The following is a 25,166-nucleotide window of genomic DNA, read 5'->3' as shown; positions in this document are numbered from 1 at the left end:
AAATATGAGTATTTAACTATATGTTATTGGGGTGAACTCAGCCTGGGTGTCTATTGTCTTATGTGGTCTGTGAGTTGGGGTGGGTGTAATATAAATGCTTCTTTTTCTTCTGTGGTGGGGGTGTACAGCGCTGGTTGTCTGTCTCCAGCTCCTTGTCCCAGCCCCCGCTCGAGACGATTCTTGGTGCTGATTCTGTCTGTCTGGATCGGGTGGGCTGGCTAAATGGAGTTGTTTCAGGGAGGAGTGGTCATGTTTTTTTTTTTTTGTTTTTGTTTGTGGGTTCAGTCCCTGGTTGTCTGAGCTCTCCTGCAGGACCACAGGGTTAGGGTCTGTGTTTGGAGTTGGGTTGTTGGTTCCGGTATGTGGTTGATTATCGGGACTCGGCGCTTGTCTCTCGCTTCGGACCCTGCAGATTTTGATTGCGCTGAGATTAAAAAGAAATTCTACTAAATACTGAGAAAATATGTTGTTAAAAAATGTATTTGTTATTTTCACTTCAAGCTAACTATTCACATGATTATTTCATAGTGATCACATTTTCAATTCATATTTATTAGTGTTTAAAAAACTCTATCTTTTTAAATTCAAATGCAATATTTTCAGTGCCCTTAATTTCAACTCACTCATTTCACTGTCACAAATTCAGGGTATAAGCTTCAGCATTTAAATTCAACGTCTAAAAATTGATTTCTCTGGAATTCCATGACTGCATTTTTTTATTTTTGTTTTGTGTTAACTCTTTTCAATTAAGGAACAGCTGGCCAGTGGGTTTGAGAAGTGGGGAGACGATTACCCTTGCCTAAGTCAACTGGCTGCTGCTGCACTAGTCATCCCTGTGTCAAGTGTAAATTGTGAACGAGACTTCTCTGCAATGATCAGGATCAAAACTGATCAATGGACGTTGCCCCTAAAGTCTTTCCATACATGCAGGACTTACGTGTTTTTTTCAAAGCAACGAAAGAATAATTCCTCAGGCAGAAACTACAAACGTGAATAGTTTTCAAGTGAATATCTGAAGATCATTTCTTTATAAAAAAAATGTAAACAACTACATTATTTCTAATTTATGTTGACATTGAGGATTTCTGTAATAATTAGAGTTCATAATAATTCTGAACCTGCTCATCAAGCACCATGCTACGCTGTACCGTTCAAAGCCACTCTGTACTGCCTACCATCAAAAGAAAATTCTCAACCTATGGGAAAAACTGCAGTGTAATAGTGCGGTCACATAAAAGCGCGTTTTGAAGGTAACTTTCAGATTACCTATGAAAGTTGTTAGCAGCCTTCTTTAGATGTTAGCTATGTAGATGGGGTTTAATTATGGAAAACAACTTGTTTGTTTAAAGCATGTCCAGAGTTTGATTTCAGATATCAAATGTTCTAAATTTTCTGTTTTGATTTAACCTAACTTTACTTGGGAAACTTTTTAGGATACAGCTGTAAATCTTTGATTGGACTTTAAATATATTAAATTGCATGAATATGCAAAAAGTTCTTACTTAGAGTTTTTTGTTTTCAAACAAGTCAAACATTTCAAAACTCCTGTGTGCATTATATAATATTTCATAAAACCAATTTTTAAACTGAATATTCCAGCTTTCAATAACTGAATTTAACCAAACTTTTATAGAAAAATGTCCTTTGAGCATATCACAAGTGTTAAGCTCTATATTATCCCATCTTTTTAGGAACTGTGATGAAAGAGTATTGGAAAATGAAAATAAAAATCTATTTCAACAACATACCTTATATTCAACAGTCAGGTTGGTCATTCACAGCAGACCAAAACCAGTCTGGGTAGAGGAAATACAGGCTAAAACATCACGTTTAAAAAATTTGTGTTCCTCGCTGGGATTCGCAAAGTTTCATAACAAATGGCAGCTTAGGACAATTTCCACAGAGAGACATGCAGGTAAATTGTCCCATTCTGCCCAGAACTTCAGGAGATCATTCAGTTCAGGTGCTGTAGCTTTCAAAGAGGATAAAATAAAGTCAACAAATGCCAAATTTAATGTTGTCATGCAACTGGAACATTTACAAATCATGCAAAACATTAAGATCAATGGTAAACTGCTTGACAGTTTCATGTTTTAGGAAAATCTACCTGTGAAACTTATGTCAAATGTAAGGAAACTTTAATAACCATACTTCCTTATATACGTTTTCCTTTAACTTAATTTGAGTCAATTCAGTTTTATTTATTATAGCATCAACTCATAACACATGTCATCTCAAGGCACTTTAAAAAGTCAAATTCAATCAAATCATACAGACAGATTAGTCAAAAAGTTTCCTCTCTTAGGAAACCCAGTAGATTACATCAAGTCTTGACAAGCAGCATTCACTCCTCCTGAAAGAGTGTAGAGCCACAGTGGACAGTCGTCTGCATTGTTGATGGCTTTGCAGCAATCCTCATACTGAGCATGCATGAAGTGACAGTGGAGAGGAAAACTCCCCTTTAACAGGGATGAGAACCTCCAGCAGAACCAGAACCAGGCTCAGTGTGAACGCTCATCTGCCTCGACCCACTGGGGCTTAGAGAAGACAGAGCAGAGACACAGAAAGCACAGAAGCACACGTTGATCCAGGAATCATTTCTGAGTTATATGGTAATGGCAGATGATCTGCCTCCCCTGGATGATGTCACAACTAACAGAACGCTAGACCAGGTGTACCAACTATGAAGAGAAAAATGACAGAGAACATAAAGTTAGAAGTTGAAATAACAAAGAATGCAAAATTTGAGAATAGTAGAAAAACTCAGCAGAGTGAGAGAATAGATCACTATGTCCTTCAGGAGCCTATAGCAGCATAACTACAGAGATAGCTTAGGATAACCTATGTCACTCTAACTATAGGTTTTATCAAAAAGGAAAGTTTTAAGCCTAGTCTTAAAAGTAGACAGGGTGTCTGCCTCACGGACCAAAACTGGGAGTTGGTTCCACAGGAGAGGAGCCTGATAGCTAAGGGATCTGCCTCCCATTCTACTTTTAGAGACTCTAGGAACCACCAGCAGACCTGCAGTCTGAGAGCGAAGTGCTCTGTTAGGAACATACGGGGTAATCAGAGCTCTGATATATGATGGAGCTTGATTATTAAGGGCTTTATATGTTAGAAGAAGATTTTTAAATTCTAGTCTTGATTTAACAGGAAGCCAATGAAGAGAAGCTAAAATTGAAGAAATATGATCCCTCTTTAATTTTCATCAGAACTCTTGCTGCAGCGTTTTGGATCAGCTGAAGGCTTTGAATTGCATTTTGTGGACTCCCTGATAGTAAAGAATTACAATAGTCCAGCCTTGAAGTAACAAATGCATGGACTAGTTTTTCAGCATCACCCCTTGACAGACTATTTATAATTTTGGCGATATTCCGGAGGTGAAAAAGGAGACCATGGAAACCTGTTTAATATGGAATTGAAATGACATGTTTTGGTAGAAAATAACACCAAGATTTTTTTTTTTACTTTATTATCATAAGCCAATTTAATGGCATCAAGATTAAGTGATTGATTAAGAAGTAATTTTTTTTTTTTGGCTTTGGTCCAAAGATTACAACTTCTGTCTTGTCAGAATTATTTACAAGCAGGAAATTTAAAGTCACAGTAGTAACAACAACTGGCCCAAGGACAAAACCCTGGTACTCCACAAGTGACCCCGGAGTTTGAAGAAGATTTATTAACATGAACAAACTGGAATCTGTCAGACAGATAAGATTTAAACTAGCCTAATGCTTTTCCCTTAATACATACAGTACGTTCAAGTCTTTCTGGGAGAATATTGTGATCAACTGTATCAGATATAGATACTGATATCTAACCCCGGCACAGGGGAGAATTCTTACTGCTGGTCAACAGTAAGAACTCTATCATGGGGTGGAAAGAAGCTTCGGACTGCTGTGCTGATTTCGGACAGCCTTTAACGCACATGGATGATGCTAGTCAAATCCGGGCCTGCAGCCTTTCAAAAATGAACTAAAAAGTGTGTGTTCTCTGCTCTTCAGTCATTTCCATTCATTTCATTGAGGTGGGCTGTGCTTATATTTCATTCAAAGGAATGTGGGATTTCTTATAGCTCCTTAGTGCCGGTAAGGGACATTGCAACGTTCCTATACTAAATTAGCTGCGAGAGGAATCATACAGGCTCCTTGTCATACCTCCTTCCTTATTGACTACACTATTTAGACAGAATATCATTGCGACTGTTGACATACTTCCATTTTGGCTAAAGGCTCCTTACCCGATAGACATATTCAGATGGAGCCTCTATTTTGATAGGCCCTGTTGATAACATGGCCTGTATTCCATTTAGTCTGAGGGCAAAACACAGAATAACAAAATTCACCCAGGCTAAATTTGGAAGAAACTTTTTTCTTTGTTTGTTTTTGCAATGTTTTTTTAAACAAAACTGAGAATCTTTCACTTTGAACATTATTGTAAAGGTTTAAAAACATTTCAGTAAGAACTCGTATTTGTTAGATTAACAACATAATGTTATCCTCATTCTAATGAAAATAAAAAGTGGTCTTATGGGTTGCTTAGGGTACAAATAATATGATCCCAGACAGAAAACCAGCAACTGGTAATGGGAGTTGAGTATACCTGGACCTCCAATAATGATTAAATAAAAAAGGCCATGATTAGGACCCTGATCGGATAATTGGACCTGGAATATCTTTTTTTAAATGTTAGTGTGTCTCAATTCTGTTACTTTGTTCAATTTGTTAGGCAGTTATGAACTGTAACAGCAGATTCATAGTAAAACACTGCGAGAGTAGGCAGATGAGAATGGAGATGTAGGGAACAAGGCCACAGGAAAGAAAAGAGTGGGGATAAAGGAAAGAGGACAGGCTGTCTGCTGCTGATGGGATCCTCCTCTGCTTCCTCTGGTTTGCAGTCTGGTTGCCTAGAAACTGCCTAAAATAACCTGTCGGGAGACAAAAATAGACCAAAGCTATACTGCCAGAATGGTCATTGTAGGCTTTTGACTGTGTTGGTGTACTTTTTAGGGAGCTAGAGTTGCTGGGTGTCATCTGTATGCTTGTATTAGACCACATTTGCTTTAATTTGATCCCATTTTTAGCCCAATATTGTAGTGTTAGAGTGCATATTGTTAAAATGTGTGTAAATGTGCCAGTGAGTGTGCATCGTGACACAGGCATATGCACAGCACACCAGGCAGCCAGGCATAAAGCCATTACTTGATTTTTTTTTTTTGCCCGTTGCTAAGCTGATCGCAAGCAAAGTGACATCACATTGTTTAGTCAGCAACGCGACCCTGCTGCAGACAGTTGCTAAGCAGTTTCTGCACCTTAGCAACCACACGATTGTCACCATAGGGTAGGTCTCGCTGCAAAGGATGAGATACATTTAAGGGGACTATGATACCCTCTTTTCCACAAATTGACCGGTTGCTCAAAGGTTTTGATGAAATATCTGCAGTAAAATGCACCAGAATTATACAACAACATAGAGTTTCTTTGCAGCTTAGTTAATGGAGCCTAATTAGAAACTTGCTTCCTATGCTCGACTGTTTTTTGGAGCCCACAGGTTATGGCAGATTCTTAGAGCAACAAATACCTAAACCCTTGTTGAAAAAAAAAGATAATTAAAAAAAAAAAGACATTCACTTGTAACTTGAAGTTTTTGTCTACTTTTTTTCACATTCTATCCAATTTTTATTGTGTGAATGATTGCATTGTTTATTGTTCTTTTGATGGCTGCTACTTTGGCCAGGTCTCCTGTGTACAAGAGATTTTACTCTCAACCGGACTTCCTGGTTATAGAAAGATGGATAAGTGATAATATGAAAAATGTTTTAAATTAAAGTAAAAAAGTTTAGTGAACAACAGTTTCCCATATATGAATTAAAATAGTATTCAAATTTAACCTAAGTTTAGACAAACCTTTAGTAAAAATGATATCTGCCCCTTAATTGTTGAAATAATGGCAATCATTTTTAGCTTTGATATTTTTCAGGCAGTTAGTCCAACTTAATTTTTTTTTCGCTAAATCTGCTCCTATTTCTCACATTTAGGGCTACCTGATCTACTTCATCTGTAAACTTAGCTAATGTTTTTCTCTGGTCTTTTTACTTAGTCTCTCTCTGCCTGAGGCAGAGATGCATATAACAAGCTGTCAAATATGTATGAAAATCCTGTAATGAAAACCACCGCAGGATCCAAACTCCTCCTGGTCTAAAAACACTCTCTGTTTGGCCCACAGAGTCTGCAGCATGACAGCGCTTCATTAAAGTTTTGACTGCTTGTGTTAAGGTGCAGCAGGTGCTGCTTGTTTTATTTGGCTCTCTCACATGTTCTCTTGGGTCTAGTAAAGTCGCTGCTCACACTCCTGCTCTGCAGCCAGTCCAAGTGCCCCGAGCTGATGTAAAAAATAGAACATGTGGACCTAATTGGATTTTGGTTGGATTCTCAGTATTTTGTTTGGGTAAGGGTTGCACTAAAATCAATGTTTCTTGAAGGAAACCAGTTTTACATCCCTAGAGAAGAAGTCTCTTGTGGCTTTGATAGTAAATGTGGACATATTTCATTTCTAATATTAAATAAGCATCAAAGAAAACATCACGGAGGGGGCTAATGGTTGAAAATACCATTTATAGTTAATATTTAATACTAATTAGGATAATTCAGTCCAGTGACTCTGTATCCTGGCAAAGGTCAACTACTATAAATTGGTAGCACAGCTTCTTCTATTTCATGCTGCTTTACAAAGAGTTAGCTGTGGCACGCAGCTTCATCATCAGGGCATGTCCTTTCAACTGAATTGCCATACCAGAGAAAGTTTTCTTTTAATTTTCCAACTTTTGAACAAACATTTAGAACCTAAGTAATCGTTCATTCTGCTCAGTGACCTTTGTTTTGTTTCATTTAGACATTTCTAAGCAAATAGTTAAACTTTTTTCCATCTATTTTCAATTAAATATGGCTGAGTCTTTAAGTTTCTAATCTGATATTGTTTTTTTTCTTTGTTGTTGTTGTTTTTTTGCTTGTTGTTACAGTGCCAGAACATACAACATGATCGGGTCACACCTTTTTTGTATTATCCCTTGGATTCACTGGAAAGAGCGTGTAAAAATCATTCCAAGCTAAAGACAGTATTTTCAAAATAGAGTTTATTTATTTTGGATTTTGTCAAATCAAGTTTAGTAACTCATGTTACTCAGCTGCTAAGAACTCTGAAATCAGACTCCTTTCAAAACATTGTCGCTGATGGTATTTGGCATCAGTGCGGGCCAAAAGTAAGCATGCTGTCAGGATTTCCACCAGTTGATCACAGATCTTAAGAACCATATCTAAATATATCAATTTTATTAGTATTTGTCATTAAACAAGCGGTTGGGCTCTGTTACCAACTTTAGCTGTATTTTTAACAAGTCAAACAAAAGGCTTCCTATCAGTTTAAATCAAAATAAACAGAACCGAGTCAATTTATTGTCATATCAATGCATTATAGTGATTTTCATGGATAGAATAGAATAGACACATCCTTTATTGTCCCTCAGTGGGGAAATTCAGGTTTGCCAGCAGTAAATGTTAGCGTGCAGATTCACACACAAAGGTAAACATATATTAACCTAAAATAAGAAATAAGGAACTTGTACAATAATGGTGTATTCACAACATAAGAAAAAATACTGTACAGTTATTGCTAATCCTAAACAGATTAGTGCCATGTTACATAATTTCAATAAACCACACAATCTTAACATCAAGGAGGACTGTCTCCTATGTGATGGAGGTCAGTCTCTGCCTCAAGCGATGGAGTTTAGGTATCTTGGTGTCTTGTTCACAAATGATAGTAGGATGGATTGCTGCTTCGGTCTGTTGTTGTGAAGAAAGAGCTGAGCCAAAAAGCAAAGTTCTTGATTTTCTGGTCCGTCAAGTTTTCCTCTCCACTGTCGCTACATGCATGAGGGATTGGTGCAAAGTCGACGACACAATGCAATCAAACCCATGTGCACTGTTGCTGCATGCTGCAAGTCAGCGGCTCGATGCAATCTGATGAGTTGACTCAGATGGAAAACCTTTTAACCAATTTGAATATTAAACTCAGTTTGACTGTATTCTGTAATTATGATCAAATTGAAATATTTTGCTTCCCGTTGAGAAATCTCTATGACAAATGAAATAAGGTAGGAGACTTCTCTATACTTTACAGCTCTAGGATTTGTTTGAGAGAATACTTTGCTTATAAGAAAGATAAACGGGTATGAGTAAATTAATAAAATCAAGTGTTGAATTTATGAAGCAATCTATCTATTTCTATCTATTAATTTCATTAAACTATAAAAACACGCAACAAAGATGATAACATAGATACTAACGCCAATTTTACTTTACAAACTACCATTACAGACGTGGCACAGTATGGTTTATCAGGGAGTTTGTCTTGCAATTGGCAGGTTGCCGGTTCGATCCCCTGCACTAACTGTCTCTGTCTTTGTGTCCTTCGGCAAGACACTTCACCCGCATTGCCTGCTGGCGGTGGTCAAAGGGCCCGGTGGCGCCGGTGCATGGCAGCCTCGCCTCTGTCAGTCTGCCCCAGGGCAGCTGTAGCTACTAACATAGCTCACCACCGTCAGGGTGTGAATGGGTGAATGACTAAAACTGTAGTGTAAAGCGCTTTGGAGGTCGTCAAGACTAGTTAAAGCGCTATACAAGTACAAGCCATTTACCATTTACCATAATAATGATCTAAAATTGATAAAAAAAATGGGGTTTTCCTCCTAATTTTGACTTGGTCTCTGTCTTAATCCGAGATCAGTGTGGGGAATTTTCAACTTTTAGCACCAGAACCGCAGTGGATAGAACTGGAAGGAGTATGTTTGTTTGGTCAGTCGTAGATCGCGGAGTGGAAATGCATTTTTCCTGTATGCTTGGACCCACTGTGATGCTGGAAAAAAAAAACAACAACACATCTTTATCTTCAGCTTTTTAAAAACTGAGGTTGACACTGACTGGCATTTAGAAAGCAACCACAGAGCACCATGTTTCACCATCAGCCTGCCCTTGCTTTTGTGTCAAACTTGCCTTTTGGAGCTTCATGTCCTCGCAAAGTTTTGTGAGATTTTAACCAGCCTGGATGTTTTCTCTGGAGTAAGAGGCTCAATCTTTTTTCTTAGCCTAGACATATGTAGAATTCCAGCTCTTGCAGTGTTGCTGTTGTCTCCCCACTTTTTATATCATCTTGTCAATAATTTTGAAGAAATGGCCCGTTTTCTTAATGTAACTGTTTTCCCTCATTTTTCCAAATTAGGATCCAAATGTGTAAAAGTCACAAAAACCTAAATGTACTCTATATTAATCAGATTTTTCATAACTGATGGCAGGTGTGAGCACAAGAGGACTGAATGCTGACATTTCCAAGGTGCCTCAATAAAGTTTTACAATATTTACACTTATGCAATTCAAGTTTTTGAATCTTTTAACTTTTTTCCCCACAACCTCCATATCTAGGAGGAGACATTTCACATTATATTTGTAAAAAACAGTTGAAATTATTTATCATGGCCTCTGTTTTGATATCACCAAACCTGCTATTTTAAAGGAGGTGTGTAGACATTTCAGAGCGGCATGCACGCAGAAAGCTTTTTGAGGATAAGAGCTGTCAAGGTAATTAAAACGGTCACACGGCGGAGATTGACCTCTGTGGAAAAAAGTGTTTGGTTTTGCTAGACTTAGTTCAGTGAGAACATTTTGAAGTGGCCTGTAGAAAGACGGCTAAAGCAGATGAAAAGTCAAATGTGGTGGTGCTGCTCGTCTTTTAATAGGTACAGCCAAATAAGGGCATACCTCACCTGTCCTCAGTGTACCAATGAATTGATTGTAAAATCCTTCTCTTGGCATTTAAAGGCGTTAATGGTCTTGCTCCTCAGTACCTCTCTGACTTGCTTCAGTCTTACGTTCCTGCTTCTATCTTTGTACCAAGAATTAGGTCAAAGCAAAGATTGAATCTTTTCAGTCATGGCTCCAAATATATGGAACAAGTTCCCATGAAATATTTGATAGTTTTTTTCCTCTTTCTTTTTTAGGTCTCAGTTAAAAAACACTTATTTTCAGTGGATTATGATTTTTTTTTGTTTTGTTTCCCTTTCTATTTTCCTACAATCTTTTTGATACGTTTTATTCAGCCTTCGTTATATTTTATTAATAGTTGCCTTGGTGTGATCTGTTTCAGTACTCGTACAGCGTTTTTTTGGTTCAACCAATTGTTCAGTAAACGTTCTTTATAAATAAAATGGATTACGCTTGGTGTGTTTATGTGCACTACAACAGCGTTTCATTTTGTAACAGCTAAAACAAGCCGCGCGGCAGTCTGGTGGTTCCCCTTTTGATCTTGCGGAGCCGTTTGGCTGATGGCAGCAGTTCAAGACGTTCGCAGATAAAAGTGTGAGGAGTCTCTGAAAATGTTCAGGGTCAGAAAAAGAGGGTAGGGACACTAATTACATTTTCAGCCCCCCTCACTATCCTCTGCAGGGTATATTAACACATGGAAAGTGAAGTCTCTAGTGGACCCATTTCACCATAAACAGTGTGCTTTTCATCCTAAACACACATGGATTTCCAGTCTCCACATATATAATTCACTACTTTTTACTTTATTGTTTTCTTTATTTACTCTATTTAAACATGCTTAAATTACTCTACTTTTCAGGTGAAGAAAACTCATAAAATGCAGATTTTACACCATTCATGCTTTATTTATTCTGTTTTGCAAGTCGCTTTCCCCGGAGAGCGTTTTGACATTGAAGTCTTGTTGTTTTAATCCGGCCTCTCTGAAGACAGCAGTTATAAATCCATATAAAGTCACTTCTCAGTGTTTGATGTAGGCTCTTTGCGTGTGTGTGCCCAGGGCGAAGACGGAGCAGACCAGGACAGTCCAGAGGAGGGGACGCCAGCGAGCCCCCACAACAAGCGGAGAGTCGGCCGGCCCAGCAGGAAACGCAAGCAGCTGCTTCCTGTGAGTCCTGCAAAACGTGGTCCGCGTATTCCACCATAAACTACAGCAGAACGATTGATTAGTTTCTAATTGTTTAACATCCTTTGTCTCATGTGCAAAAATGTTAAACAAGCATGATTGGTTTTTAACTGCTCAAAATAAGCTCACCACGTTTCTCATAAAAAAAGCAGCATGCACAGGAATCCAGGCTCACACTTTCAGGCTTCGTTAATTGTGTTTGACAGATACAATCTCCTCACAGGGGATTATGTGGGTTGCTTTTCTCCTTTTTTTTTTTTTTTTTGGCTTCTTTGAGTTAATTTTTTTTTTCTTTTGCGCTTCTACCATCAGTTTATCTAAGAAGGGGGGAATCCCCATGTCCATTAACGGTTTTTGCAGTTGCATGCAGTGTGTAAACTCTTTCTGCACATGTAATGATAACCCCGTGGCCTCATCGCTCTCAGTCATCAGCAAGGCTCCAACCCCCACATTTTCCACTCACGCACTGAAACTGAAGTTCAACGCATCTTGGGTAGCTGTCATGTCATAAATTTTCAAGTCAAGCGGAACGTGGCACTTCAGATGAGAACAGACTGTTTAAAAAGCTGGCAGGATCATTAAATGTTTAGCGATATTTAGGCTTAAAGAAAAAAAACAGCGTTTTGAAATAAATGTGTAGCAGGTTTTGTCAATTAGGCTTCAAACACATACAGGGCCGGTTCTAGGCACACAGTTATGAGGGGGCAGGCAGAGATGTTAAGGGGGCGTCAATATGTGATCACGTTATGCAAATTTATGTAGCTGGTGATTTGTGTTTTCTTAATGGAAATAGAGTAACCTGAGTCCAATATCCAAGAGATGGATTGCACTTTAGTTAGGCCTCTACCCTAAAACCTCCCCAGTTTGGGTGTCCCATCACAAGCCAACACTCCTGCTGGTATAGCTCTTAGAGTCACTGAGGCACACAAACCCCCTGACCATAATAAGGTGCCAGTCCCACTGGGTGGAAACAAGGAATAATAAAAATAATGAGAAAAAAATTTACAGGAAGTTTCCCCACACATGCACAAGACCGTAATACCCTGCTCTTCCGCTCTTCAGGGGGAACGTGTGAAAAAAAATCGCCCAAATCCACTACTTTTTTTCTACTGAGGCCTTCCTCTTTTTCTCATAAACATGGACGCGGTTCGCTTCTTGCGACTCTCAGCCGTGTTCGAAGTATACGGTGGGAGCAGCAGAGCTACAATAAACGGCTAACCGTTAAGCTAACCGCTATCCTAGCTGCTATACTAGCCGCTAAGCTAACCAGATACATAAACATTAGAAGTGCGCATGCTCAGCCAGCAAGCGGAAACTCAGAAGGAAAGAGAACGCACTGGTGTTACGTGAGCGCGTCAGAATGATTGGCATGTGGGACAACCAATAGGTAAGATGATACCCCCGGGCGAGAGCAGGAACAAAACTGACAAATCCAGCCCTTCAGACCGAACGGCAGAGATTGGTTATAGTTTTTACAGGCCTGCAGCTCCTACAGAGAATGATTTATTAACCTCCTTTTTGTGAATACATAATGTATAGACTACTTTCAGGATGGAAGGACTATTTTACCCAGTATAACAAAAAGTGTTTCTGAACAGGATTACCAGCTATAGCTTTAACATATGTTATGGATATCCATTCAGCAATTTTATATCTTAAATTAATCTAACCCAAATGACTAACAATAAAATCAAAAAAATAAAATGTACTAAAAATGACCAAAAAACTTAACGAGCGTTAACAAAGACAGCATTCATAGATTTTTTTTTTAGCCCCTTAACTGTTCAGAAGTTGCATAGTTGTGTGTGGTTTTATACAACCCTGTGTTGTAGTGTGCAGTACAAGCAGGATTACGTGAATAACATGAAATGGCTCAATCTCTGTGGGAGAAAATCAATCCAGAGACACACGGAGCTCTTTAAAAGGCAACTGAGATGAGAGTGGAAAGTGAAAAAAAGTTTAAAACCGCTTTGTGTTTATCCTTGAAACAGCATCCAGAACTAGAGGCAGGTTGGGGCGTGTTGCAGGGGTCTTTCACACACACAGGTCACTTGTGTGAAAGTCTGCGTTAAGCACTGCGGGGACGGGGGACCTGTTTGTCCTTGTGTGATTTAGAAACGCTGCCACTGCAGAGCAGACAGTCGGGGGGGAAGAAGAAAACAGAAAAGCATTCTGCAGTTGACGGAACAAATAGATGCTGTACTTACATTTCTTTTTGTTGTTATAAAGTATCACGCTACATGAATCTGGGGCGTTGTTATAACTTCGCCGATGCACGTTCAAACGTAGGACTATCCAACACATAATAAGGAACATGCCATTTGCACAAAACTGCACTGAAGCAAAGAAAAAAAAAGTCACACGTACAAGCTTCCCACAAAACATGCAATCAGGTAACCAAATAATACACAAGATCATGCTTTATCAACCGGAAACATTTTTATCAATAGCCTCCCAACATGAATTGTGAATCTACCTTAATGTAAAATTCCTTTCTCTCATGGAGTATAGATTCATCTAACGTTCCTCTTTTACACACAGCCATGAAACATTTTTTTATTTGATCAGTAGAACTCAACCTCACCTGAGTTTATAACTTTGACCAATACTATTTAATAGTGGCACTTGACTAATCAGAGACTGTTATCCATTAATGATATCAGGTTCGATAGATTCTACACATTTTAAAACAAATTAACTAATAAAATGAGTGCAAAGAGACGACATTTTATTAAAATGTGGAAGTTTTTAGTTTTCTGTTACACAATGACACCTATTTTGATGTATATTTAGCTTTTAATTGTTGTAAAATCCTTCCAAATGTTGTGAAAGCTTCTGAAATTTTTACAACCTGCCCATAAGCTATTTATACAGCTCAATGTGTTCAATAGAAACTCAGTTGGATGGAAACCTGAACAATCTGGCAACACTGACTAAGCTATTCCTTTCTGTCTTTCTTTCTTTTTTCCCCCTTTTTTTATATTTTGGGATTTTATTGAAATGAAAAAGTATGCCCTCCTGAAAAAATTTACTTGTTACTCTGAAATGCGCTGGCAAGAACCCTGCTTGTGTAGGATTTAATCAAGACGGGTGAATGTGGCCTTTTCTTTACAACTAACTCCGTAACTTCGCAATCTGCTGGTCCAAACTGGTCTGCTATCAGATTCCAAAACACGGATGGAGACTTTTCAATTATGAGACAGTGGCTTTCAGGGGCGCTAAACCTTGAAGTTACAGGTATAGCGCCCCCTAGTGGCTAAAAGTTACACAGTGCTAACTGGGATTAACCTATTGCAGTATTAAAGGAAACAAAGGACAGTAATCATTCTCAGCCTATTCCTGTTAGATTTGTGGTCATAAAGAAAAGAGTTTCACCTTCTGCTCCAGATGACTTAAAAATAAGTACCTAGAATAGACAACACAAACTGCTTCTCTGTCAGCTAAATCCTCTCGTGTGTTCAGAAAACAACATTAACATCCCCCTACCGTATTTTTTGGACAATAAGGCTCACTGGATTATAAGGCGCATTAAATATTCTTCTCAAGTGTGTAATATCCCTCCTTCACGTCCACAGCTCTCTATCCATCTCTGTCAGGAGGACAGAGTAGTTGGACTACACTGCCCAGTTTCTAACATAAGGCCAAAATAAACGCAACTTTTATATTAAATTAAATTACCAGGTTTATTGTTGCTAGCGCGAACTCTGGGCGCAGACTGCCTTACGTGAACACTGCAAAAACGGTACTATAAATAAGTAAAATGTTCTTAAAATCAGTGTATTTGTCCTTGATTTGAGCAGGTTAATGAGATGATCTGCCAATGGAATAAGATTTTTACACTTAAAATAGGAACAATTCATCTTCATCATCTTATTTCAAGTGCAGGATGTCTAATTATCTTATTTTAGGGGTCAAAATACTCATTCCACTGGCAGATAATCTTTTTTACCAACTCAAATCAAGGATAAATACACTAACTTTAAGAACATTTTACTTATTTTTAGATCCGTTTTTGCAGTGAATGCACTTCTGGTTTAGACATTATAGTCAGGCAGTCTTGTAGACTGCTCAGGGGTCCTATCATGTAGTGACACAGTGTACCGTAATGCTCCGAATATCCATTGAGTGGAGCGGCTTCGAGGCTAAACAAAGTTGTACACATTTAAACTGATTTTGGAGCGCATTTTACCACATACAATCAGTCAGTAAGCACAACGGTAATCAAATTTAAGGTGCACCGGATTATAAGGCGCACCATGAGAAAATGAGAAAATTTAAGAATTTTTAAGTGCGCCTTATAGTCTGAAAAAATACGGTAATTGCTCCCGTCGTGTCTCCGAAGAAATTCTTGCAGTATTCTGGCTATGGTTCGCATCAAAGCTTACTTTTTAGCACAAAGCATTTAAGCTGTCACAGAAACAGCCAAGCTCTCGTCCTCCCTTTATGACCCCCCCTTCATAGCAATGAGTTAGCACACACCAAATTTATTTATCCACTTTTGAAAGCAGTTAGTTTAAATGTGGAAATTTAGCAGTTTTTGGGTTTCCTTTTTTATTGGGAAAAGCTGCTTGATATTTATAGGTGAATGCTTTATTCTTCCTCAAACATAACATGTTATGACCCCAAAGCAATGAATAAATGAGTGTGAATTGCCATAACGGCTGTCCTCACTCATGAGTTATTATTCATGCATTTTCTGAAAGTTATGTGTGGCTTCTTGCTCCATTTTCCATTGTTTTAAATTGGTTTTACCCAACATGATCCTGTCTTTGAAGCTTGGGGTAGGCTGCCAACATTAACTTGTGAAATGTGTTTCATGGTGACGTTGTTGATATGTCTTTTTGCGGATCCTCTCATCCACATTTATCTTATTGTTATGTTTTGGTTTTGTTTTTTTGCTCACGTTGTGTCAACCAAACTGTTCAGCCGAGACCGTAAAGTCAGTTTAGTAGATCAAATTGTGCCACTCAGAAGGAGGGAACACTACTGAGAAAGAGAGAGGGTGTTTTTAAAAGAAATATGTGTGCAAGAGGGCAGGTTTTGGTAATGCTTTGATGTCTGATCTCTGACAAGGCAAGCGGGATTAATGTGAGTCATGTCACACACACACTTGTAGCACGCACAGGACTGGCGCTAAAACAAACACGTGCCAAATAAGTCTTCACGTCTTTACCAGTGCTTCTCCGCTGGCACTCTCTGCAATAACACTATCAATCACAGAGCTGCACAAAGGACACTAGCAACTGCACAAGCAGAAATATGTTTACAAGTTTTTAGAGTGGAGATACTTTTTTATGCATTTGTTTCTCCCTCTTTGTCTGGAACTATGTGAGTTGTTGCGCATGAAAGGGTGTAGTATGAAAGGTATAAAATACGCTAACATATAACTTTTACACAGTGATTTTGCTCAAATGCTTGCACTCGTATTGAAGCACAAAGCAAAAAAATATCTATCATCATATCTATCAATATTACGAGACCAGGATCTTGTAATTATGAGAAAAGATTTCATATTTACAAGAACAGGATCTCGTAGCCTGTGTTTGAACAGCACCAAAAAATTGTTTAAATGTTTGTGATGTGGTTATTTAGGAGCTCAGAAACATTTTCCTAAATTCAGAAACTATTTAACGCCTGAAGAATGGACATTTCTGTGGTAATTAATATATAGATGCCATGTCTCACTCGTCTATTTAGCCAACGACATAATTGTTAGGCAACAGTCCGTTGAGTACTTAACAAAATTGTTGTGTCTTATTTTTTCTGAAACGAGGTTTGCTTCTTTTTTTTTTTTTTTTATCAAAAAAGTGGTTTAAGTGTTAGCCAAAACAGCCATGTTTAAATATTACAGCCTTAGTTTTTGCAAATCATTGGTTCCCCTGATATAACCACTTTGAACCAGTGGTTGTATCAAGGGAAACAATAAAGACAATGAGACATAAAACCTGATGTCACACATACTTCCGCTTGTGATTTTATGCTTGATTGAAATATTTTCAACAATCAAAATAAGTACATTTGCAAATGACACTACACCTACTTGTGTACAAAGACTATTACCAGTGTTTAATAACAGCAAAGTAAATGAAATAAGGGAAGTTGTATCTTTTATTTATTTATTTTGCCTCTAGGGAATATGATTATCCAAGCTAGAAACATTTTGAAGCCATCTTCTTGTCGGGACTGTAAATGGTCTAAGATACTTCCCCAGTGGTTTTTATATTTCAGACTTAGTGGCTACATCCATCTTTTAGTGTGCAGCCCATAATCAATGTAAGATGGGTGAACACAGTGATGTTTATCATAACTGGAACAATCCATCCATTAGTGGAGTAGCGTATTTGAACATTATAACGAGATATGTTTTGGATATTTTTTTTTTAATTCTTTTCTTTATGAACAAACCTTTGTGGCAGTTTTTTTTTTGTTTGCTCATTGCAAAACAGTTGTATTACATTGCATTTTGTGTATTTTTTTTAAGCTTTAGGTTGGATTTATTTGCTGATAGTTTGTAAACTCGGGTTTGCTGCCTTTGCTAATGTAGCTTTTGTTTCTTAAGTAATCTTAAATTTTAGCTCCTAAGAATCAAGCAACCAAGGATTTTCATCGTCAAATGGTTTGTTCATTGTTGCAATACATCCTGCTGCTACATACACTTGCACTGCTCATATGGCCATAACGTTTCTGTACATATAAAGTGTCTTCTTCTGTTTGCCGCTACATTCCTGACAAATGACAAATACTTACAGTTGCAATTTTTTCTCTTTTGTCACGTGTTCGTTACTCGGAGCCTTGGAACAAAATTTTGCTCCTATGTACATTCTGAATGTGCAATTGAATGACAATAAAGTCTGACTAAGTCTAAAGTCTAAGTCCACGTCTTTTTGGCTACACAGAATGTGTTTGTATTTTTGACAAAGGATAGTGCACAGTAAACAACATCATACGATGTAAATGTGACCAAGTTTTTTCCTGATAAGTTCATTCTCTTCTGGTTTACAACTTAGCTTTCTTTATTCGTATTACTTAATTTAGTGTGTAATCGCTGCTGAATTTCCCCATTGTGGGACAATAAAGGTATTTCTATTGTATTCTATATGTGGGCAGCAGATGTACACAGTTATAGTCAGCAGAGCCCAAAGGAGGAAGAGGGACAGCTTTATAACAGTCATTCCCTGATCCGTAACATGGATTTTGTGCCTTTTTTGGATCGTACTCCTGTTTAATAACACAGTGACGACCCGCTTTCTGGTTACGTCTACCCGGTTTTTATTTAAAATATTCTAATATTCTTGTAATGTCATGCACGCTAACAAATGTTTCCGATTTTCTGGATAAGAAACAGACCCTTAGAGTCACAGGTCTTCCGCCATGCTAACCAGTTTGGCTATGTATGGTTCATTTTGGACATTCATTTTATTTTTTTATTTTACACCAGATCCAGTGTTTTTTTTTTTTTTTTTTTGGTGAAAAGCTAAGTTTCATTACTATCTTATCAGAGCAACCAGTTCAAGTTAGTTGTCCTAGTTGCATTTAACAAGTTACAAATGTTTACACTGCGAAAAGGAAACTTAAAGTAAGTAAAGTTTTCTTAAAATTAGTATATTTTTCCTTGATTTGAGCAGCTAAATAAGACTATTTGCCAATGGAATGAGAATTTCCAGCCCTAAAATAGGATAATTAGATATCCTGCACTTGAAATAAGATGATAGAGATGAATTGTTCTTATTTTAAGTACAAAAATCTTATTCCATTGGCAGATAGAATGATTTACCAGCTCAAAAGAAGGAAAAATACACTAATTTCAAGAGGATTTTACCTACTTTTAGTTCCCTTTTTGCAGTGTAAACCCTGTGTTTGCGAGACACAAACCACCTTTTTTTTTTTTTGCCATACCTCCCAAACAATCGGTCGGTGTATAGATAGCTTGTAATGGTTGCTGTGGAGACTTGGTGACACAAAGATGTCCCTCTTTATCACGGTTCTGTAACAGAGAGCTTTGACGTTGCATTTAAGAGGAAGAAAAATGTGGACGCTCATCCGGCCTTGTTTGTTTCACTACTACGCATTTTAAACCTAGACAAGTGTGTATTATCTTGCAGACACTGCCTGACTGTAGAAGACCAACACATCTGACATCTTGACCTACTCTTGTTTTTCCTATTTTGTAGAGGAACCCCCGTCTCATCATGTTTATTCCCCAAGGAAACAGGAAATCATTGAATTGTAATCTAAAATTCCTCGGGACTATGAAAAACCTACCTAAAAGGGAAAATCTATAAAAAGCAAAAAACATTTTATTTTATAGTAACTGTTAGGAGTATCAACCATCTTGGCACCAGTGATGGTCGGAGATTACTGCAATTAAACGTTTATTTTAATGCTTTTTGTTGACATTGTTATTTTTAAGCCAAAATTGGTGGTGGCTGTTGTGTTTCCCTTTAATCTTTGGCAGTTACTTATATTTCAAGTGCTAAATAACCCTCTTGACCACATATTTCTGTAAAAGTCATGATGGGAACACATTTTGGCTCTTCTTTACACAGCTTATGTTGTGGTTTTCGCAGCTATGCCCATAATTCACTCCTCGGGCGCAGATTTATTACCCATGTCTCAACTGAGGCCGGTGTTATTGCTTATTCCCTTATTTTCGATGTACTATTGTTATATTGTTTGCTGCATCCTGCTCTCCGCTCAGCCCCCCCCACCTCACCATAACCTAATGCCGGCCATTGGTCATATGCTTTATTGTACACAGAGCTCAGGTTAGTGTCTGTTGGCTGTGGAGAATAGTTGGGTACTTTCCACACTGTCATTCAACATCAAGGCAAGCCTTAGCCTTTGAAGCAAGGAAGTGGAGGTCATTGAGGAGGTCTTAGAAAAAGGAAACAGATCTTGAACCGTGTAAAATCATGATTACTTTTCAATGACAACTGCTCTAATATGTGATCTGATGAACCAAAGTCACTGTTGAGGTGAATGTTTGATTATTTCTGTCCCGCCCGTCTTAATTATAAGCTGCATTAAGCAATATCTTCCTGTAGTTCCACTAAAATCAAATGACTCCCAGACAATGTATTCTGCCGACAACATTCGGGTAATAGTTTTAGTTTATCTTCAGAAAAAAAAAAAAAAAAAGGAAACTCTACTTATGCACCTGCTCATGCAAGGAAAAGTGCACAGCCAGCTCTCTCTCTCTCAGGCTGGCTTTGCACTTCCTGTTCAGCTCTTAGTGACACATAGATGCGAAGTGGCTGAAGATCGTCGAGCTCGTGTAAATTAAAACAAATCCAGACGTTTTTCTCAGGACTTTTGTGGACCAAACCAGAGCTGAAATGAGTTTACATTCGACACGTGGCCAAAAAGATGACTGCGAGCCCAGATTCCTCTGTTGCTGCTGAATGTGTAAGTAGTCGGTTGTTTGCCTAAAAGTTAGCTGTAGTAGCTTTTACAGTGATGTCTTAAATTGCTTAATGCAGCTTTAAAATGATTTTGGTGCTAAAAGCCATAAATGCTAATGCCACGTGCTCATGTCTAGGCCACATGGTTGCACTGATGCTTCACTCATCTGGTTTACTCATCCCAGGCTTGTTTTCCTGCATAATTTTTTAATTAGTCTAAGTTACATGTATCTTTAAAACCACATATTTATGTTTTTACATAGCAAGTCTTTACTTCATTCAGCCACGTGACATAAGTGGTTGGACTTGTTAGATTTATTTAGATGACATGTTTTTTAAGTTTTACTCGAAAGCTAAAGATCTTTTTCGCGTTTATTATCATTTTATATCTGTTTATTTCTAACATTTGTTTAAAAAATCAGCTTATTGGTTGCTGTTTCTGACAAGTTAATCTAAGTTTCTGTACAGTTGTGGGTATATTTGAATTGTGAACACGTTGTGTTTGTCGTAACATAGCAAGAGTTCTGACTTGCTGTCTGTCAGGAAGAATAAAACTAATTGGGTGTACCGGAGACATAAAAACCCCAGCCACCTTTTAGCACTGGATCCTGCATTAACTTTTACAGCTTATACAGCAGGAAATAAGTGGCCTAATATTGTCTGTTAGTATCAGGCATTGCTGAATCAGTGATGCACATGGAATTTGAATTTATGTGGGATAATTTAGGGTTTGAAAATGAAAATTATCTTTGTAACAAAGCTTTTTTTTTTTGTTTCTGTTCGAGTGTCAGATTGAAAAGTGTGCTGGTGTGGTTCAGTCTTTCCCGAGGCTCTTGCAGTCACCTTTCCTGTGCTCTCCCTTTTACAGGCCTCCTCAGCTGTTCATTACAGCCTTTGTGGGCTTGTTAGCACGAGCTGCTGTTGCTGTAGCCTTTGGGCTTCACGTTCGTCCCTGTTCCTCTGCTCTTTTAACTTCCCGCCCATAAAACCTGTTAGTAGCGCACACATATAAAAAAAAACCCCGCTGTTCTTTTAGAGCTTGAATAGAGAAAGTTTAGTGACACTGATGCCGGTCAGCTAATGAATAGACCTAATTAAGGTAGCCTGGGTTTATCAGCCAGACATTTTCCAATGTACTTAAAAAAAAAACATGAAGATTTGAAGAAATTTGCTAACTTTCAAAACCAAGCAAATTACTTTTTATCTTATCAGCAAACACTTAGGTGCTACCCCCTTCGTCTCCAGTAAACTGTGTGTGTTTGTGTTAATGGGAGCCCTGCTGGAAATACCTGCTCAGTGTTACGCTGATGAGGTTAGACTAATTGGTATGTGCCGCTATCGCTGTAGCGCTTTTTCTCTAGTTTATTTGATTGTTTAAATTCAACACAAGTTTGCATGCATGATTTTTGTAAAAGTAGTGCTCATTAAGTTGTCTAGACAGGAGGGAGTGGCCGTTTTCTTTGACCTACACTTTGCTCTGTTTGTTTCTTAGGAGATGGCTGCCTCTGACCCCTGTGCAAATGCCCCCCCAACTCCGCCTGAGGAGCCGGAGCCTTCCCCTTCCTCGCAGAAGAAGCGAAGGCGCCGGAAACTAGAGCAAAGTGAAAGGAATAAAGGTATATTTTATTGTATTCCTGTCAACTTATCTACCTTTTTGCATAGACAAAGTGCTAAGTCTTTTCTCACTTTAAGGCAAAGCAAGTTTATTTGAAACAAGACCATTCAAATGGTCATGCTGTTTTCATGCGTTTTTGCTATTTGTCATTTTTATTTGCTGTAAATAAAGTAATTTCAATATCATACAAAGATAACATAAGTAAATAAAAGGCAGGATTCAAATAATGCTCTCATTTATTAAGGGAAAAAAGTTAACGTTACCAACCTCGGCCTAGGTGAAACGGTAATTTTTTTTAAACTGGTTGTGCCACCTTTGGTGACAACAACTGCAATAAGTCTTTTACGTTGCTGCAGAGGAAGTTTAGCTCACTCCTATTTGGAGAAAATGTTAATTCGGCCATCTTGGAAGGTTCTCAAGTATAAACATCCTATTAAGATCATGTCACAGCACGATATATATATATATATATATATATATATATATATATGACTGTACCACCACCGTGTTCTTCTGTTGGCATGATGTTCTGTTTCTAGGGTGCCATGTTAAGTTTTACATCAGGTGTAGCACAATGCATACCTTTAAAAATGTTTCACTTTTGTCTTGTCAGCCCAAAGAATATTTTTCCAATCACGATGTTTTCTGGTAACAGGGACATGGGCCTTTGTGTTATTTTAGGTCAGCAATATCTTTTTACCTTGTAAATCCCCTAAGGATGCCACTTTTGATCTCTCATTGTCGAATCATGAACACTAACCTTAACTGAAGCAGAGTTAATCATGTGGTGCGTTGAATGCTGGTTGCTTTGTAACCTCCTGGATGAGTCATTGATATTCTCTTGGAGTAATTTTGGTTGCCTGTATTAAAACTGGCTTTGTATGGCTTTCCAGACTGATGTCAGCCCATCTCTCATCTATTTAATTCAATTCCATTTCATTTATAAAACACCAATTCAAGACACATGTCATCTCAAGGCACTTTACAAAGTCCAATTCAATCAAATCCTCCAGACAGATTGTCAAAAAAGTTTCTTCTCTAAGGAAACCCAGCAGATTGCATTGAGTCTTGATAAGGAGCATTCACTCCTCCTGAAAGAGCGTAGAGCCACAGTGGACAGTCGTCTGCATCGTTGATGGCTTTGCAGCAATCCCTCATACTGAGCATGCATGAAGCGACAGTGGAGAGGAAAACTCCCCTTTAACAGGGAGGAAAACCTCCCTGTTAACAGAACGCCAGACCAGCTGTACTTACTTTGAAGAGAAAAAAGACAGACAGAACAAACAGTTAAAAATTCAAATAACAACAAATAATGCAAATTGGAGAACAGTAGGAGAACTCAGCAGAGTGAAAAATAGACCCTGATGTCCTCCAGCAGCCTAAGCCTATAGCAGCATAACTATAGAGGTAGCTCAGGGTAACATAAGCCAGTCTAACTAGAAGCTTTGTCAAAAAGGAAAGTTTTAAGATTAGTCTTAAAAGTAGACGGGGTGTCTGCCTCACGGATCAAAACTGGGAGTTTGGTTCCACAGGAGAGGAGCCTGATAGCTAAAGGATCTGCCTCCCATTCTACTTTTAGAGACTCTAGGAACCACCAGCAGACCTGCAGTCTGAGAGCAAAGTGCTCTGTTAGGAACATACGGGGTAATCAGAGCTCTGATATATGATGGAGCTTGATTATTAAGGGCTTTAAACGTTAGAAGAAGAATTTTTAATTAAATTCTTGATTTAACTGGAAGCCAGTAAAGGGAAGCTAAAACTGGAGAAATATCTGTTGTGGAATTGCTTTGAATCAAGGCATGATGTATTGCATTTTGAGCTATATTAGCCTACTTCTTGTTGTCAGACACGTTTTATTCAAGTGATTTCTTAATTGGTCTGGCAACAATTGAGCCTTGTTGCAGCTTGTGGACTAAAAAAATATGACTTATTATAGGGGACACATACTTTTTCCACAGGGCTGGGTTGGTTTGCATTGCTCTTTTAGCTTATTTCTTGAAATTATCACTTGAAAACATCATTAGTTTGACAAAAAAAAATAAAAAAAATAAATATATATATATATATATATATATATATATATATATATACATGACTTAGTTTAACATGTACTTGTCAGACAAATAACACTGTTTTGTTTCAAGGCAGTGTGATTTTAAATATAGAGGCTGTGACAGAGTGATGAAAAGCATAACTTTCCCTCCTCATTAAACTTCTCGTTAAACTTGTAATAACAGCCCATTTCCTTTCTCCCGTTCTACAGACGAGACAGATGAGAGAAACTGTGACTCCCCCAGAGAGGTGGGAGAGCTAGTAGCTGCAACAATTCTACTTATGCCTTATTTATATACGTGAAAATGAGGCTGACTGCTGTGGTGTTTGTTTGTTGGCGCGCAGATTGAGACTGGCAGGCTCCGGAGGAGGCCAGTCCCCAGAGTGACTTTCCAGGCTGGGGATCCGTTTTACATCAGCAGGAGGCAGAAGGAAGAATGGCTCAGCCGCTGGAAGATGGAGGTGGGAGACAAAAGGGTTCCTGTCTGTGTGAAGATACCGGGCAATGCCATGCAAAAGTATTCAACGTACTAGAACCTTTTCACATTTTGCCAGTTCACAGCATTCAACCTCAATGTGTGTTACTGGGATTTTATTGGACTGACCAATGCAACACAGATCATAGTTTAGAAGCAAAAAGGAGAAGTAGTTTTTACAGTTGTTTTGTAAACACTCTGATACCCCTTAAACCAAGGCAGCCATTTGCCTTTGGACGTTACCTATTCATTAAATAGAGTCCAACAATGTCTAATTTAATCTCAGGTATACTGTATTACTCATCATCATGATCTCCCCATCCCAATGGTAAAACATAGTGGTGGTGGTGGTGTTATGATGCTGTGGGGATTTTATTTTTACTCAGCAGGACAGTGAAACTGATCAAAATTGATAACAAGAATGATTGAGCTAATAAAAGTTAATGCTGGGGGGGAAAAAACAACTATTGGATGCATCAAAAGCCTTGAAATGGAGGTGGAGATTCATCTTCAAGCAGGACAACACTAAACATGCAGCAAGTGCTACAATGCAAGGGATTAGATTACATTCTATTTATGGGTTAGGATAACCTTAGAAAGACTTGGAAATATCTGAGCTTCCTA

General features: G+C 38.2%; 1 protein-coding gene across 7 annotated transcripts in view; it reads left to right on the top strand.

The window, feature by feature from the left end:
* Positions 1-25,166, top strand: part of LOC105938903 (DNA (cytosine-5)-methyltransferase 3A) — a 72,099-nt gene that overhangs the window by 11,895 nt on the left and 35,038 nt on the right. For 5 of the 7 annotated variants that reach the window (XM_036147208.1, XM_036147211.1, XM_036147206.1 and 2 more), the window contains exons 3-6: positions 10,873-10,980; positions 21,892-22,015; positions 24,278-24,315; positions 24,412-24,528. In XM_036147208.1, coding sequence (XP_036003101.1) covers positions 10,873-10,980; positions 21,892-22,015; positions 24,278-24,315; positions 24,412-24,528 — 387 coding nt within the window. Of the gene's footprint in view, positions 1-10,872; positions 10,981-20,250; positions 20,404-21,891; positions 22,016-24,277; positions 24,316-24,411; positions 24,529-25,166 lie in introns of those variants that run through there. The other 2 variants (XM_036147209.1, XM_036147212.1) reach the window with 2 other exon arrangements.

Source organism: Fundulus heteroclitus, chromosome 15 (assembly GCF_011125445.2).
Source record: "Fundulus heteroclitus isolate FHET01 chromosome 15, MU-UCD_Fhet_4.1, whole genome shotgun sequence".
NCBI lineage: Eukaryota > Metazoa > Chordata > Actinopteri > Cyprinodontiformes > Fundulidae > Fundulus > Fundulus heteroclitus.
Note: the sequence above shows the minus strand (reverse complement) of the source record. Positions and strands in the feature narration are given on the sequence as shown.